At 41.0% G+C, this 17,717-nt stretch overlaps 1 protein-coding gene across 2 annotated transcripts in view; it reads right to left on the bottom strand.

Annotated features, from left to right (window-relative positions):
* Positions 1 to 10,729: 10,729 nt before the first annotated feature.
* Positions 10,730 to 17,717, bottom strand: part of PHEX (phosphate regulating endopeptidase X-linked) — a 103,749-nt gene continuing 96,761 nt past the window's right edge. For both annotated transcript variants that reach the window (XM_050332535.1, XM_050332536.1), the window contains one exon: positions 10,730 to 15,927. In XM_050332535.1, the coding sequence (XP_050188492.1) occupies positions 15,825 to 15,927 (103 nt within the window). In that variant the 3' untranslated portion in view covers positions 10,730 to 15,824. The remainder of the gene's footprint in view (positions 15,928 to 17,717) is intronic.

Raw genomic sequence — 17,717 nt, 5'->3', positions numbered from 1 at the left:
AGAAATATTTCTAAAAAATATGAGATACTTGCAATTATCAAGAGATGTAACTGCTATTTGTGAAGACCTACCCCTCAAAATATCTTAGTGCAGTTCATATTAAGCTAAGTGTTAGCTATTTGCACAATATAGCCTGCTAATTGAAATTAGCTGAAAACCTTTCTTCAGCATGGGTGGGGTGATCTGTTGGGTTTTCCTTGTCTAAGAGTGATATCTCAGCATTTAAAAATACTCTGCATGGACCCAGATTGCCATTCAAGCTATACTAAAAGGCAGCACTGCAGCTGACTGTTCTGTAGACTCACCTCTTGTTGCTCTGGGCAACCTGATCTAGTGGGTCGCATCCCTGGGGAGGGGGGTTGGAACTGGATGATCTTTGAGTTCCCTTCCAACCCAAACCATTCTATGATCAGCAAAACTAGATTTGCATTGCTAATTCCACCAAGACCATAAATAAACCCATGAAAAGAGTGCAATTCATTTTTGCAGACCTGATAAGTCATCCAGGAGACTGATCTGTTTCACCCCAAGCTAAAATATGCAAGAGCTCAATGTGACTGATGAGATATAGTCTACACACTACACAGTTTAGGCACAGTTTTGGAAAGTCTGAACAGAAACCCTGACAAGTGCACTGTTCACAGCTACTGATGCTCATGGTAGAGAAAAATGAAGAGTCTGACCAGACACCAACTAATTTAAAAGCCCACATGGCAGAGCACATCACAGAGAGTCCTGAGTCCCCAAGCAGCACTGCCCCAGCAGAAAGAATGCCAGGAAAACATCTAGCAGAGAATAGCTTGAGGCTAAACTTTGTGTTAATTTGCTTCCCTACCTCAATCTTTTCCTTTTAGTGAAGGCTTTTACAACCACTGCATTTGTCAATGTCAGACACAGATAAAATGCACGGCAGTCAGGACAGGGATTAGTGGAAAACTGGCCAAGGGTTGCTCCCTGCATTCAGTCAAGTCCTTGTGTCTTGAAGCATGACAGCTTAAATTTTTTAAAGCAGTTATGTAAAATTGAGGCTGCATTTTTGTCCCTTGCAGCAGCAGGTCATTCTGCCCTCTGCCCTGGCCAGGAAGGCTCATCTTTCTGGCAGGGAGCAGAAAGAACATCATTTAAATTAACTCCTTGGCTGCCCATGAAGAACTACTCCACAGCAGGCTGGGAAAGCGCCACACCACTTCTGAAGACAAAACCACCTTCTCATGATGAAGGACAAAAAGTCCAGTTTAATGCATTGTCCATGTGTGTGGTGCTCTCTGAGCTTTATCTCTTTCCTCCTAAATGATGAGGCCGCAGGTGTATTTGAAAGCCAGGGGCTAGATAGACAAATTTGCTGTCATCCTTTTTTTTTCAGTTTGTGTCAATTTTACTTTATTTTGCCAACAACCCCACGAAGGAGTTTACTAGCTGACCTTTCTTAGATGTGTTGTTACATGTCTGGAAATCAATTTCTAGAGTTATCTGTTGTCTGGTTGTTGTTTTTTTTCCCTGTAGCACTTTGAAATGTGGAGGTTGGGGAGAGATAAGTGATATGGGTTTGCTGGACTGGCACAAATGTAACAGGGGCACAGTTTATGACTCAGCTCATTCATGGTAGATTATATGCTCTTGAGATGCTTGATGATTTATAGCTGATGTAAATTGTGATACTTACTGTGCCATTAGCAAAGCCATTATCTCTGTCGTGAAAACTTAGGATCAATATACGTCAGCAGAGACAGAAACAGTATTGTGAGCTTGATGATAAAAATGGGTTTGTGGAGAAGCAGTCTAGGATTCCATTTGACACAGCCCTTTCAGAATTCTGAGAATAGCAATTTTACTAATGAAAATCCTGGAGTCAGGTAGTTGTGTCCTTTGCAATTGTTAGGTGTGTGGTAACGGCCAGAGTGCATTAACACCCTCTGTCAAAAAAAAAAAAAAAGTGCAAGTCACAACTAGGAAAAACTAGCCTGTGACACGATGCTGCCAGCCATTTTCTAGATAATAACTAATAATATATTGAAATATTACTTGTTATAATGAAAATTAATTCCCAGAATTAATTAATTTTATTCTGCAATTAAAGAAAATGCATTTTGTAGAGAAATGCAGTACTAATTAGAGCCTTCCACCAAAGAAGAGGATCAGCACCATACATTTAGGTCACTGAGCACAGACCGGGTATCACAGTGGATAGGCAAACATCTGAGATAAAGCTCTAGTAAGCAAGCCACTGAGTACAGTCAGTTCTCAATAAATAGCCATACAAAGTACTTATTCAAAGTAATTTTAAAAATCATTGCTCTTCAACTGACAGTGCTTAAGATTAACTTCAGTTGTGTTCCAATTATTAGTCCCTGAAGACCATAACTAGTGACCACCAACGTTTGTAATATAGATTAAAACTCTTTAAGACCCATAGTCCAGGCAATTATGAAGAAAGGTTCACTTCATTCCTTATTGTCCACTTAGCCAAACATATCTCACCAATTTGGCTATCAGGATACTATGGAAAAACACACCAAATGCTTTACCAGTGTCAAAATGTACAACATCCACTACTCTCTCCTTGTTGTGAGTCATCAGTCTTGCCACAGAAGGCAATCAGTTCCATCAGGCACAATATGCTGCTGGTAACTCCATGCTGGCTCTTTGCAGTCACCTTTTTGACATTCAAGCACCTGGATGGGAACCTCTAAGAGGACTTGCTCCATAAACTTTGTCATGCCCTTCTAAAGCTGCTATGGAGCAGCCTCATGGCGACATTGGCCCACTTGTCTGCTGCTCCTGGAGACATCCCATCTGCTCCATCTGGCTTGCAGATGTCCAACTTGCCTGAGTGCTCCCTTACTCCATCTTCCTCTCCTCTGAGTGTTGCTGCACTCTCACAGACTCTGCAACTAGGCCTGAAGGCAAGCCTTCAGCAGTATAAAAGGCAAAAAGGCACCAACTCCCTCTACCTTTCTCGTGTCCTTTGCCCCTCAATCTCTACTGCATTTAGCAGCAGGCTCACAATTTCTTTAGTTTTTCTTTTTAAATTCTGTTATAGAAGCCCTTCTTCTTGTCCTTCACATCCCTTGCTAATTTAAACTCCAGCTGCTCTTCTGGTATCTCTATGTTTTCTTATATTACAGTAAATTAGTTAAATTCATCTCATTGGTAGGAAGGAAAACTCTAAGGAAGAACTCACTGGAGCCATTGACACAAGGGAACTAGTCAAATGTATCTAAATCTTTCAAGACTTGGAAGCAGCAACCAGATGGAAAGGGACAATTTCCAGATGTCAACCCTCCATGGAAGATTTCAAATCCTGAAAGAAAACAGCTCATAGAAAATTCATCTTATAAGAGACATTAGAGAAAGAAAATTCATTGTTCTCTTTTGTTGCTGTGCAACTCAAATCTTTTCCCAAACTCTGACTCCTGCTCTATATTTTTAATTCCCAATGCACATAATTTACCAATTGTACTTTAATATTCTGTCAGCACATTATATCTATTTTCACTTGGAAAACTATGGGGTTTTTTTCCCATGGGGCATAAGATAAGCACTTTATTAATTAAGCTGCCCAGAATTGAATTCAGATGATTGGGAGTGTTACCACTTCTGTCAAGTATGGAACATCATTGTTTGAAAAGATGAAAGACAGCTCTGGAATAAAAAAGGAAAGGGAAAAAAATTAAAAATCCATGGCTGAGCACACACTCGAGGGATAAAGCACTGTGTCCTTCAAATCCTTGCTCCCTAAGGACTTCCTAGGAGAATCTTGGTGCAAACAAAATTTTGGGAAAAAAAGGGTTATAGTCTTCACAATGAAAGACTGAAATGCTTCCAACATAAATATAGACATAAAAACCCTAGGAGAAAATGTGTTCTCAATCTTTCCTTCAAAGTTTTTAGTTTGCTGCCAGGCATTAACCTTCACATTTCATGTGAACTATACTGTAGTTTGTAGAGAGTTCAACACATTCACTGTCTTTCCTATGAGAAATTTGTGACATTTTTTCATTAAATACATCAGGTGTGAAAGTAGCAGGAAGAGAAAACAGTGACTATCAAAAGAGGACTGGTCTTGTCTTTTTTTTTCAAGTCGCTTTCCAGCCTGAGGTTGTCACTGTAGAGCTACGAGTAGAATTCATATCAGCTATCTTGCCAAAATTGTCTCCTCTTGTCTTGGATGGCAAATGTTTTATCTCTTTTTTTTTTTTCCTGAACTTTTTCAATGACACATAAGGAAAGAGTCCCAGTTTCCCTTCATTTTCCACTAAAACAAAACCCATACCTAGTTGCACATTAACATCTACTGCTTGGTATATTAATGCCCAGAGCCAACCTGGCTCCTCCTTTAGTCCCTGCCTTCAGGCACACTTCTCTTTCCATGGGAGGGATCTGAAGCATCAGGTTTCCAATTGTATTCCAACTTAAAATGGCAAATAGTACGTTCCTTTGAAGTTGTCCATTTACACATCACCTCTTGCACTGTTGTACACTGCCCCTATGAATGCTCTTCTGGGATGATATGACTGTTAGCATCTTGATTTCCTATACTGTGCATGGTTTTTTAGCTCCTGCAGCCTCTTCCTGTATCAGCTTGAGAATCAGCTTTCTGTTTCTCATTTCATGTGGTATTTTGGCTGATGCCCTCTTGTTTAATGAGCGTCTAGTCACTTTAGTCAAGGCCTAGAAGGTTTGCCTGGCAAATGAAAGGGCTTTCATGAGGGGGTCATTTTAGATCTTCCTAGATGTATTCTTGCTGCATATTTTGACTCAAATTCCACCCAGTACCTGCCTCCTTTTGTGCAGCTTGTGAGAGCAGCTTTTAAACCCTTGCTTTTAAACATTCAGGATGTCTATCACAGTTTCACTTCTCTATTTTACCACACTTACAATCATATCTCCTGTGTGTCATCTTGACACAGAGAGCAGGGCTCTTTCAGTTCCCTACTACATAATGCAGTTAGCCAATGCCATAATTATCTGAAAATTATTTTTAAAATCACAAATATCAAAGCAAAATCTTTTCAGCAGTAAAGGTTGCTTCTGAAGAATTGTATTTGTTGACAATATCCACCCTCTGCAACAGCAAAACCAAGCAAGTCTTGGGCACTCTTCATGTGCCCTCTGAACTCCTGAGAAATCTAACTTTGATGAGGAGACATTTGGTGTTTCTGTTCTTTTATTTGGAGCCTCCCCCACTGTATTCTTGACACTGAGGACATTTCACTCAATCACCTTAAGAGGAGGACCTGTCACCTTCAATTCCACCTGATCTGTCTTTGTTTCCTGAGCTGTCACCTAATATAACACCAATCCAACAAACCAATCTAGAAATACCTTAAAATGAAAGGTTTTCACAGCAGGCATCAAACCCAGATCAGCCATTTTGTAAGCCCGTATCTTCCTATGTGAAATCATCTCACAGGAGTGTGCCTGAAGGCTCTTTAATCCTCTGGTGCCCCCCAGGGAGGCCAGGTTTTCACTGTGGTGGAAGGTCCTGCTTGTGGGTGGTCTGCAGGAAGACCTGTGTGAGTCAGCAGTGCTGGTGTGCTGATGCACAGTGAGGGGCTGGAGGACAGGAGAGGAGCCAAGCCCCAGGCCACCAGATGGGATCTGCAGAAGGTGGCTGCTGAGGCAGGGAAAATGCAGCCCATGCTTGGCTTGAGGGTCCTGATATGCATGCCATGGGGGGGGGAGGGTGCTGGTAGGAGCAGGATGTTGGATAAATCTGTTTAAAAGCGCTTAGAAGTGACAAGTAGCAAATTCCCACCACACACACACACTTCTCTTTTTTAAAGAATGGTGTAGGGTCAGCCCCAGGTTTAACCAGACACCAATTGTTCCCAATAACACAGAGAAGTGGCCTCTCACCACATTGCAGCTCCATGCTCCTTCCCTTGGCTGTGCCTGTACAGCTCAACTCAAAAGAAGGCACCGGAGAGTTGCTTTGTGGTAGTAAGTACACAAGGAGCAAGACAAAAACATCAGACCCTGAAATTTAGGGGATGACTGCAGCAGAGCTGCTAATCCCACTTGAAAGGATGGGCTCATGTCCAATTACAGGTTTTTTCCAATCCACTGGGAAAGCCATTACACTGATGGCAATCAGATTGGTGCAGCCATGGCAATCTTGAAAGCATTTAGGATATCTTTGATTAAATGATATAGTGGACAAAGACTGAAATTGCTTCTCTAGCAAAACCCCAGCATGAATAGTTTTTTTAATTAAAATGAGGTAATCTGACACTTTCACTTGTAAAATCACGTGAAAGAGAGAAAACAAAAGTGAGGGATAGGAGAAAGGAAAATGCCTCTTTGTTTCCTCCGCTGACTGATTATCACCACACTGGTTTTAAAATCCCTTTGCTTCCCTGTGTAATGAGGTTGATTAAAATCCTCTAAAGAAATAAAACAGCTGCACAGACCTCCAAAATCACACTCTTCTCTACTGCATGTGCATTGTATTCTTTTCAACAGCTTTGTTTCCAAATTATTCTTTTCCCTTCATTGCCTCTGAAAGTCTATTACTGGATTTATTAAAACAAAGCTGAATAAGCATGCTGAATACAGACACAGTGATTGTCTCAACACATGTTTGTGCAAGGACTACTGTGCTAGCAGGTCTGAGCTACCGGCTGTCACTGAACTGAGGCAGAACAAAGGAAAACCCAGCTGAAAGAATGAAAGTATTCACTAAAGAGAGGTTCCATATTTTCCCCTTCTATCCTACATTGAAGAGCTGAAATAGTAATTATTAAGCTGAAGTCAGACCATGACATTTTACTTCAACCCAGGCTAGGAGGAGAAATGTTTTTATATTGTCTCTAAAATGACCTGACACCTTTCCGCCATCTGAGGCTGGGATGAGGTAGTGCTGCTACATGCTGCTGCTGCAAGCTGTGCCTTCCAGGGAATTAGCCCATCTGGGGTGGCCTGGGAAAGGACCATGCTGCTTGCTTCCCTCTCCTGCCTGGCTGAGATTCGTGAGGGAGAAGGGATGAGGAGAAGCTGGTGGGCAGAGCAACACCCAACGCACACGCACTGCACGTGCACACCATGTGTACACACACTGCACACAGGCACTGCACACAGGAGTGCTGCACACATGCATTTTAATACATGCACAGGGAGGGAGAGGGAATGCGAGGACTCTGGGAGATGGGGAGGTGGCACACCAGTCCTTGTGCCATTGCCTGTGTCAGTGCTCATGCAAACCAAGGTGTACCCAGCTACTTAAGCAGACCTCTCTAGGCCAAGCCCCTTCCTCTTCCCCATTTCATTTGTTATCGCATAGACAGGCTTCCCTTAGGAAGCAGAAGGTTTAACTGAATGGGGTTATAGTGAGGAGGAAGCATTGTACGCACTGCTAAAGCAGGAAGTGGTGCTGGAGCTGCTGCTGACTCCCCAGGAGTGCGGTTGAGTTCACCATCACTGGAGGTATTTAAAAGACATGTAGATGTAGCATTTAGAAACATGGTTTAGTCGTGGACTTGGTAGTGTTAGATTAATCATCTTTTCCAGCCTAAGTGATTCTTTGATTCCTCTCTGGACAGCATGGGAGTGCCCTGTCTCGTACCAAGCCCTCCTACTGCGCTGCACTCCCCATAGTAGTGAGGGGTTTTGTTCCTCACTTGGCCCATCCAGCTGAGATGCTTTTATGAGATTTTTTTTTTTTTGAGAATCATCTCAAAACAAAGGGAAAGACACACCTGCAGGGAGAGGCAGTTCTGCAGATGGCCACAGCTATAACACTGCTGGAGTCTGCACCAGCAAGATGCAGGTGCTTTTATTACTGTCCTCAGTCAGCAGGATGGCTTAAGTTTTCCCATCTTTTTGATTTTCCCAAGAAATTTACATTAATTTCTTGGTTCGGACAAAAAATTTCTTTTTTTTTGCATTTTAATGTCTTGGATGTAGCGCAAGATGCATAGGGCAAGCACATGCTGCCTTCTTGGCAAGCAGCTTTATGTACCTGTGGTAATCCACCCAACTCCTCCCCAGCCACCCCACACCCCAGCAGCACTGTCCCTGCACGGGCACCAACTCCAGTAACATGAAACTTTTCTGTCTCATCATGGAGACAAAACCAAACAGAAACACTCCAGTGTCATAAATAAGCCTGCACTCAGTTCAGTAGGACACATCGAGTTTACTTTAATGATTAATTGAACCATGTCTGGAAAAGTCAAGTTGAAAAAGCTGCTCTGCAATTTTGAAATGGTGATAAAGTAACTCTTAAAATGTTTAAAAATATGAAAATGCAATATCTGCTAAACAAGAGAAAACAGAGTAAGGCCTATGCAAATGACCGAGGACACGGCAGATTTTAAAAATGTCAGAGGCTAGAAATTTTTTCTGTCTAGAAGAAAATGTGCGTCCCAAGCAGTTATAGATCAATAAACTCTATGTGCAGTTATCCAGATGGAGTAAAATGTTGGCCCCACAGATATTAATCACTCAATGAACTCACAGAGGTCAGAATTTTACCCTGAAACTCTATTTGTTTAAAAATAACTCATATTTCTGACATTTTTATATACACTCACATAGCACGTACTTCCCGTGCTGTGCCCATATACATACATATATATATGTGTATATATATATACATACACATACATAAAATATTTTATAGCAGTACTTGTACTAATTCTTTGTAAAATCTTTTAATGTCTAAAGAGTTTCTAATTTCTATTTATCATTCTATTCAGAGGTCACTCCGTATTTTTCTCTCTTCTCTCCAGCGCAAACCACTGATGCCCCACTCTAGCAGAATGACATGAAAGCATATGTGTTGTCTGATAAAGAGCAGCCCTATTCCACAAAACACACAGGTGTTTTTGTGATGCAGCAGCACTGCATTGTTTTGCAGCATGGACCTATAAAAGCACCACTTTTGTCAGTTAAAATGCCATGATATGGAGATTGATTGATTCATATGATACGTGTGCTTTGGTGAAAAGAACAAAACAGATGCATAAAGCTAGAAATCCGCAGCAGAATTGCAGACACAGCCTTCCTGGGTACCCAAGATAAAGCAAATAGCCCTTCAAGCCCCATGGCTCATTGGGGTGACCTCTGAGGAGGCACAGTGCTGTGAGCCCCACCAGAGGACTGAGCTGTAACACAGACACACTCCCCAGTAACTCACAAAGGCAAACAGGTCTCCTGCACTCAGATCTCCCTCCCAGTAGAAGTTATCTGTCAAGTTTGTAAACCATTCCCCTAGCCCAGTTTGGCAACTGCCTTTTCTACAAGAGCTTTTTATTTCTTGTTGCATATCATGGCATATGCTCAGATTACCCTAATTGTTGTATTTGAGAACATATTTTTCTTTCCTGGTTTTACCCAAATATTTTCCTAGTGTTTAAGGGGATGTGACATCATGTTTTTTCCAGATTCCTATACTGAAATATCTGCTGCTCACACTTCAGAAGAGGAGTATGCATCATCCATATAAAACAACCAAACCAGTCATTATTCACAGTAGCACTGCTATGTTAAGAAAACTTAGTGGTAGCAAACGTTTAAAATTCCTTTTGAAGCCTTTCCCCAAGCTTTGTTAAGCAGGTCACTTTTTCACCAGTTTGGACAGTAAATATGGGTGTGATAAAGCTTTGAGAGACATTTTGAAAAATGTGCATCTAAGTTCACAACCACAGTTACTATATGCATCTCTGTGTGTGTTTAACCTGGTACATAGAGCTGTTTCAGCTTTGGTGCTTATGGATGATTAAAATTATATCATTATATCTCTTTCTTTGATCACAGTTTAGTGTAACACATTATCTTGAGTCTCAGTAACTTCCAACTTTGATGTTATATTTAATAAAATATAATGCTGTGCTGAGGAATCCCTCGGGTATCTTTAATTTCTTTTCTTTTTTATTAATATATATTACACTTTAAATGGGATTAAATTGTCTGATTAGTGAAGCAGGCTCTTGCTGTAGCACTTAAATTCTGAATTCCTCAGGGCGATCTATAGACATTGTTGAAGCATCTTTCCAAAATACTGATAAACCCATGAGAGTTAAGCAAGACATTTTCCTTGTGCTGAGGCTGGTTTCATCCTCTGACCCCAACCTTTGCTTTGTTCATTCATCTTCCTCCACAGAAACCTTTGGTTTTGCCCTCTGAAATGCTGTGAGGCTGCATGGTACAGTAGGTGACAGAACTGATGCAGGCCTTTTGAAGATAAAGTCTCCCTGCCACCCCAAACACAAGAGCTGTGTGGAGAGGCTGTGTCACCACAGAGCATCATTCAAGAGATGCAGTGAGGCCAGCATCAGTCATTGTCCCCACCAGGCACAAATGCTCCTTGATGCTCATAGACTTTTTGCTGTCTTGAAGTGGGCCAGCGCCACTGCTTATGGCCACCCAGGCAGGTGTCAGGAAACTGGATAGAGCCCAAGAAATGGGGCACCTAGCCCAGAAAGGCCAAGTTGGTGATGTATAAGACCTTGGCACAGTCCCTGTGCCCAAACAGCCCTTGACAAGTGCCCAGTCAGGCTCATGAAGTTCATGGTGCACTGAGCTGAAGTTCAAACTCGGGCGTGGCATAAGGGCTATCCTATCAAAAACACATCCAGAAAATGCTTAAAAGCAACTGAAAAGCAAAGAATGGGCTGAGACAGGCATGAACTTGGGAAAGGGTTTCTGGCCTTCTGCTATTTTTTCAGCATCCAGTCCTGTCCACAACAGCTCATCATATGTTCATTTTAATTGCCTCCAGCAGAGTAATGAGGGCAAGTGGAGTTTAACAAACCCTGGCTGAGGATGACTATGCAACTCTCCAAGAAACGAGTTCCTTCTTAGCCTGTCAAGCAGTAACAGTAGCCTGGAGAACCCAGGGCCACATCATTATGCTCTTTATTACATTTTATTAAGACTATATATTACAGAAGTAACACTGTAGAGTTGGACAGTGCCAAACCAAGCAGCTCTTGCCATACTGCGAGCATAGGAAAATTCTTCATCACTTCAGCTTTTATTGGCTGACACAATTGTCTTTAAAACAGTCAATCAATACAGTATGTAAGAAGAAAAATTAAAATGTACAATAGACTATCAAATAAAAAATCCAGATTAAAAAGAATTAAACAAAGGCCTTTTAACGTTGTATAATTCTCCATATAATATGCAATGAAAATGTGACATAACAATGCATAAAAACTTATATGCAAACCTACCTGATTATTTTATAAATAATTCAATCAATTAGTGTCATGATAGCATTCCAGACTAAAGAATGGTGAAATCCCCCTGCACAGGGCACAGGGCAGAGCTTTATAATGCACCTGAATTTTTTGGTCCTTCAGCATCCAGACCAAGCTTGGACATTGTTTATGTACCTAAGCAGTTTATAGAGGTGAATAGCACAGCTGCCTTTTCAGAGAGCTACTCATGTAAAGCTAACTCCTTCACAATAGGATCAGCAGAAATACTCACAGTGTATAAGGTGGTGTTTTTGCATTTCAGGGTGAATGCAGAAAAAGAAGGAATAGACTAGACTAAACTAGAATAGAATAGAATGTTTCCATATTTCTAGGACCTGAAGAAGGGGACATGGGACATGAGTCAAGGTTGTTTCTTTATGTCTACGTAGTAGAAAAATATCTCTTCAAATGTACACAGATGAAAATGTTTTGTTCATAGGTGACCCTTCCCCTCCTGGTCGCTGAAATAGAAGATTACTGAGCCAACAGGAAGAAGCATTTCACAATATTACTGGCAACTGAGAAGAGTAACAATTTAAAAGCTCTAGAAAAGGAATATGTATGATGAAGGATCCTTTTGCATAGATATAATAAGTGAACCTGAGAGCAACACAGCAAGGCACTGCTAGCATAGACCCAGGAGGCACAACATGAAAACAAAGCATAGCCAAGTAGTCTGATAAAAGAGAGACAATGGGAAGAGCCCTCACAAACCATCATTAATGTCTTGACTGTCCTTGGTGACAAAAGTTTTAAGAACATGTTTAATTACTTTCTGCTTTGCTTTGCAAATGATACAAACGTATTTTACTTCAAAGTGAACTGTAAATTGCATAATCAGCTGTTTGGTTTGAGGTAAAAACAAGCAGGCAGGTGAGGCAGGCCAGGATCCTCCTGTGGGCATATGCAAGACCTAAGCCCAAGGCACTGAAAACCTGAGTCAACAGCAAGGATTCCCCAAACTAGGATAGTACTGATGAATGTGCCAGTCAGCCCAAGGACTTCTGACTTTCCTGGCAGTGTGTAGGTGCCTTCTCAACTGCTAAAATCAGGGTACAAAATCTGGTCATATGCTTTCTTCTTCTCTTCTAGTGCATTTCCCTCAAACCCTTCAGCTTCCCATATCCCCCCAGCCCAGCCTGCCCCCTGCCTCCTACAGGAAATGTCCTAGCAAAGATGAAAGAGTTTGCAGTGATTCCTTTGCTGTTGGGAATACACATACCACAGTTCAAAAGTCCTTGATATTAAACATGAAAGACCTGAGCCTAGCAAGGAGCAGGAAGAGTGACATTTGAGGCAAGAATGCCAGACAATTAGAAGGAATCACTCTCCAGTACAGAGAAACAACCCCATAAACAACAAAAGACAGAATCTGCCCCACTGGAAAATAACCATGAGAGAGGAGTTCTTGGAAAATGTATCTCTGATTTGAGAGATAAAATTAGAAAATTTGAAGTCAACTGTTGTGAAACCATCTTTGCATAGTCCAGTAGTTTAGCAAATTTAGATAAGTGTTTGACTTGATGTCCTGACTTTTCTGAGGACAACGACCGTATTGGTACTACCTTTAATGGGGCCAGGATGTCGACCCTGAACTTTGTGCTGTTGATCCAAAGCAATCAACATCATGTCACTGCTCATATGAGTACAGAAACGAAGTCACTCCAGCACTCAATTTTGCTAAGGAACTTTCCCATTAGCAGGCAAACAGTATCCCTTTGCTGAAGACCCATACCTGCTTGTTTGAGGAAAAGCCCTATTAAAATACTGCCTCACAATTTACTTAAAAAATACATCTAGGAAACATATTTAGTAGTTGTTTTAGATTCAATTCAAATGATAAATTGTAATCCATGGAACTCAGGAACAGAGCTTGCATGAAGGAAGCAAAAATGCTTTTCCTCTTAAGAAAACTTTGACTTTTTCAGGGAAAATTGATATGGTTCCAAACCATAATACTTTGTTTCCAAAAAGTGGCAATAGAGCCTTCAGGAATATCTGCTTCCTTTACTCTGCAAGGTAGTTTGAGATCCTGTCTTTTTCCATAAATTATGTTTCTATTATGTCCCTCTTCTTTATAAAGAAACATAAGAAAATAATCCCATTTACTTCAGTTACTTAGCTTCAGTAAACCTTCCTCAACCTTGACTGATGGACAATCATAAAATCATAGAATGATTTGTGTTGTAAAAGGCCTTAAAGGTCATCTAATTACAACCTGCTACCTTCCACTAGACTAGGTTGCTCAGAGCCCCATCCAACATGACCTTGAACATTTCCAGGGATGCAGCATCCGCAGCTTCTCTGGGCTGACTGTTTCAGTGTCTTACCACCCTCACAGCAAAGAACTTCCTCCTCATATCTAATCCAAAATTACTCTCTTTTTGTTTGAAACTATTCCCCCTTCTTCTGTCACTGAATGTCCTTGTAAATAGTATGTCTCTATCCTTCTTGTAGGCTCCCTTCAGGGACTCCAGGTTGAACAATCCCAATTCTCTCAGCCTTTCCTCATAACAGAGGTGCTCCAGTCCTCCAGCCATATTGGTGGCCTCCTCTGGACTCACTCCAACAGGTCAATATCCTTCCTATGCTGGGGACCCCAGAGATGGATGTAGTTCTCCAGGTGGGATCTCACCAGAGTGGAAAAGAGGGACAGAATCCCCTCCCTCAACCTGCCTGCCACGCTACTTTGGATGCAGCCCAGGATACAAGTGGCTTTCTGGGCTGCAAGTGCACATGGCCAGGTCATGGCCAACCTCTCACCTACCAGCAGTCCCAAGTCCTTCTTGACAGGGCTGCTCCTGATCTGTTCATCCTCTTGTATTGATAAGGCGGGTTAGCCCAATCCAGGTGCAGCACCTTGCACTTGGTCTTGTTAAACTACATGAGATTTCCATGGGCCCACTTCTTGAGCTTGTCCAGGTCCCTCTGGATGGCATCCCATCCTTCAGGTGTGGCAACTACAGCACTCAGCTTGGTGTCATCTGCAAACTTGCTGAGGGTGCATTTGATCCATTTTCTATGTCATTAATTAAGCTGTTAAATAACACTGGTCCAAACACGGACCCCTGAGGGACACCGCTTTCCACTGATGTCCATCAGGACTCTGAGCCATTGATCACTACCCTCTGCATGTGGCCATCCAACCAATTCTTTATCCAACAATATTTGACAAATCATTGTAAAAAAGTTTAACTTACTAACACTTCTACACTGATAAAATAAAATTTAAGCATATAGAAGAATTTATATTTTTTGTATATATATATGAAAGTACATACACACAGAGACCCATATGGATTTGCAGTAATTAAATCTAAAGAAATTCCACCATATAAAAATGAGTTAATGCACAAGGTATAAATATATATCACTTAAATAAGTATTTTTCTGTTAGAAAAGAAAGAGTTGTTTTGTGTGTTTGTGTGTCCCACTAATAGTTATGCGCTAAAGTTTTTCTCTTCAATAAAATGTGTTTTCATGAACATTGTTAGAAATCAAATTAAAAACTCAAGTGGCCTGCATATTTAGTGTATTTATAAGTCCTCAATTCCTAAATTGCTCTTTTAATCCAGACAAGTCAAATGCTGCTGGTAGTCTGTTTTTCTGTCACATATTCCTCTTTCTTTAAAATCACAAATCATCCTGCCCCATCCAGAACATGAGGGCAAAGATGCACACTACTTAAAATCCTCTGTAAGACTCAACAATAAAATACCCATAATTTGCAACTGGTATAGCACCTCAGGCTTAAAAAATAAATGTAGGTAAAGCTATCTTCAGCACAAGGTAAAAAATCACCCCCTGGGAAAAAAACTACCCTCAGTGTAAACAGGAATAAATGCTGCAATGTTTATGAGTATCATGGTGCTGGGAATCCCCTCTGCAAGCCTTTGATTTTCATCATATATCGATTTTTATCATAAGCTGTTCTAAAATTAGAAGAGGCCACGATCTGACAAGTATCCTTTGTGTTTTAGTCGTAGCAGATGGGTACCACGAGGTACTTTCTCAGCTTGAAACCGTTCCAAAACCTGAGGCACTAATCTGACATATTAAACTGAATTTATATAAAGTCTTGTGTCTTTACATCACACAACATCGTTTATGGCATGCTGGGCTGTGACAGTTTAAGTTATGAAAATGTTGTATCACTCAGCAGATCAGATCTGGCTTTATAGCAGGTCTCATGAATTTCTTCATCCAGAAAGAATAAATTTTGTGTGTGAGCATTCTGCACAGCACCCCTGCAGAGCAATAGATTAAAACTGGAGTTTAGCATTTACCTCTTGCTCAACCATAAATCAGGAATTAGAATTGATAATGGCAGTTATCCATCAAAAGCAATGCAACTGCAGATGAGCAGGAGTAGTTTTATGGATAAAAGGAGTTTTTTATTATCATTAAAGGAAACCTCTTCTATTTGGAGTATTTCTAGGCTCTAAATAGGGATGATTAGATCCATGATGGTCATCAACATGGATAAGGAAGATGCATTTGAAGTAACACCTCTCAAGATTTCAGAACATTATTCTGAAATTCTAGCAGTGGGCTTGAGCTCAGCAGTTCACATTGCACATTGCAGACTCCTCTTGACAGAAGATCTGGCAGGGACATCTACCACAGCCGGCAGGATTCTGCCCCTCGGTTCATCGTCGTATTCCTCGGGCAATTGAAAGCTTTACGGAACTCTTCAAAGTTGCTCATGGCTCCGATAACTCTGCAAAGAGAAAAGGGGTGAACATGCAGCTTGCCTTCTGTTAAACACCACAGGTCTGCAAGGGTTTCAGTGTGTTCACTTTGAGTTGAATTTTCGGGCTTTCATATAATATTTCCACAAATAAAACCAAAAAGTTCAGGAGAAGCACTGCCAGTTAAAGTCGGTATAAAGACAATCTTATTTTGTTTGGTTCTTTGAGAAGCATCTTGCATTTTCAAAAACTCAATGAGAAACAAATGCATATTGTGATACTATGTCCTCTAGAACAATTTTCTAATCTGACCCTTGGCAGCAAGGGTGGGAGATCAGCAGCAGCCTTACACAGTGAAATCCTTCTTCCAGCACCTGCCAGCTGCTGCAGTCCAACAGGCATGTGCGTGTAAGCACACACTGGGGTTGTGCTGGCCGTGGTTTCATTTCGATCACATCAGCCAGCCTCTCATAACAACACGCTCTGCCCACCATGTGCACACACACACGCTGGGACTTCACAGCCTGAGGGGGCAGCTGGACCCTCTTATTGAGCATCTCAGCTCCTCTGATATTTGGAAATACATTTTTCTGAGCCTTTTGCCCTGACCAGCTCCCAAGCTCTCTTGCTTCCACCACAGGTGGTGTGGTACTGAAAGGGCAGCATATCTATGCCTCACACAAGATAGACAATGTGTCTGCATCACAGACTGGCACCTTCATTGCATTTGTATGCAATCAGGGCTCCTGCTTTCATGTCTTCAATATTTGATGCTGTCACAAATTATTATTTTACCACTGCTAGATTAAGATTGTTTGCTGGTTTTTCCTTTGCCTTCAAGCATCCTGGAACTTACTAACCTGAAATTTGCAGTAGTATTAAGGAGTTTCCTCAGTTAAGAACAGAAAAGTATCTATTGAGTTATTAATTCTATGCCTTTCTATTGTCTTTGTTATGCACTGAGAAGGCATTTTTCTATACTGCAGACAATCAGCTTCCAAGCATAGCACAGCATGGTAGAAAACATTCTTATTACATTGATTAGACTTTTTGTGAGTAAGAAAATTTGCTGTCATCTGGCACAAAAATATCTAAAGGTCAGTTTTGTAGGGAGGATTGCAAAATGAGCTTAGGCTTCAAACAAGATATACAGTTTTACTATAAAAATATTGCAGATACATATTCAGGGACTGGAAGAGCAAGAACTGGTCATGCAGAACTGATGCTGAAGTTGGTGGGAATTCTGCCTGCCACACCAAGGACTTCAGTGTGAAATTGCCATCCAAATATAGCCAAGACACATGTTCATACTGAAAATCTGCCAATTAAAAAGAAATAAAACCAGAATCTATCTAGTAAAATATCTTTATGTGTGCATGCATGCCACTTTTCTATCCATGGTTTGATATTGCCACACATTAACTGTGAAATCAGAGTGGGCTGTTTGGATTTGATCCCACTGAACTATAGTAGAGACAACTTTCCCTGAACAGGTTACCCTGAGCTCCCTTGGTAATCAATAGAAAGATGTACTTGCAGAGTCTAAGTAATTTAAATTTATTACCTGATGAAAGATTATATATATATATATATAGTACTGTATTGGAGAGACTTTCACTATGAATCAGCTTGTGGAGTTAACATGCAGATAAAGAGGTAATGTAGAACTTGACTGAGGGCAAACATACAATTCTTAGTTAAGTAAATGAAGCCAACATGAATCCCAACAGAAACAACTTGTTCTTGGTCACACAAACTGTGAAAAAGCAGAGAAATAAACTCTGGCTTCCTAATTCCTATGTAGTCTTTAAAACTTACT

Source organism: Myiozetetes cayanensis, unplaced genomic scaffold, assembly GCF_022539395.1.
Source record: "Myiozetetes cayanensis isolate MyiCay16 unplaced genomic scaffold, myiCay2020 scf5-8, whole genome shotgun sequence".
NCBI classification, from domain to species: Eukaryota; Metazoa; Chordata; class Aves; order Passeriformes; family Tyrannidae; genus Myiozetetes; species Myiozetetes cayanensis.
This window is presented reverse-complemented; position numbering and strand designations above follow the sequence as displayed.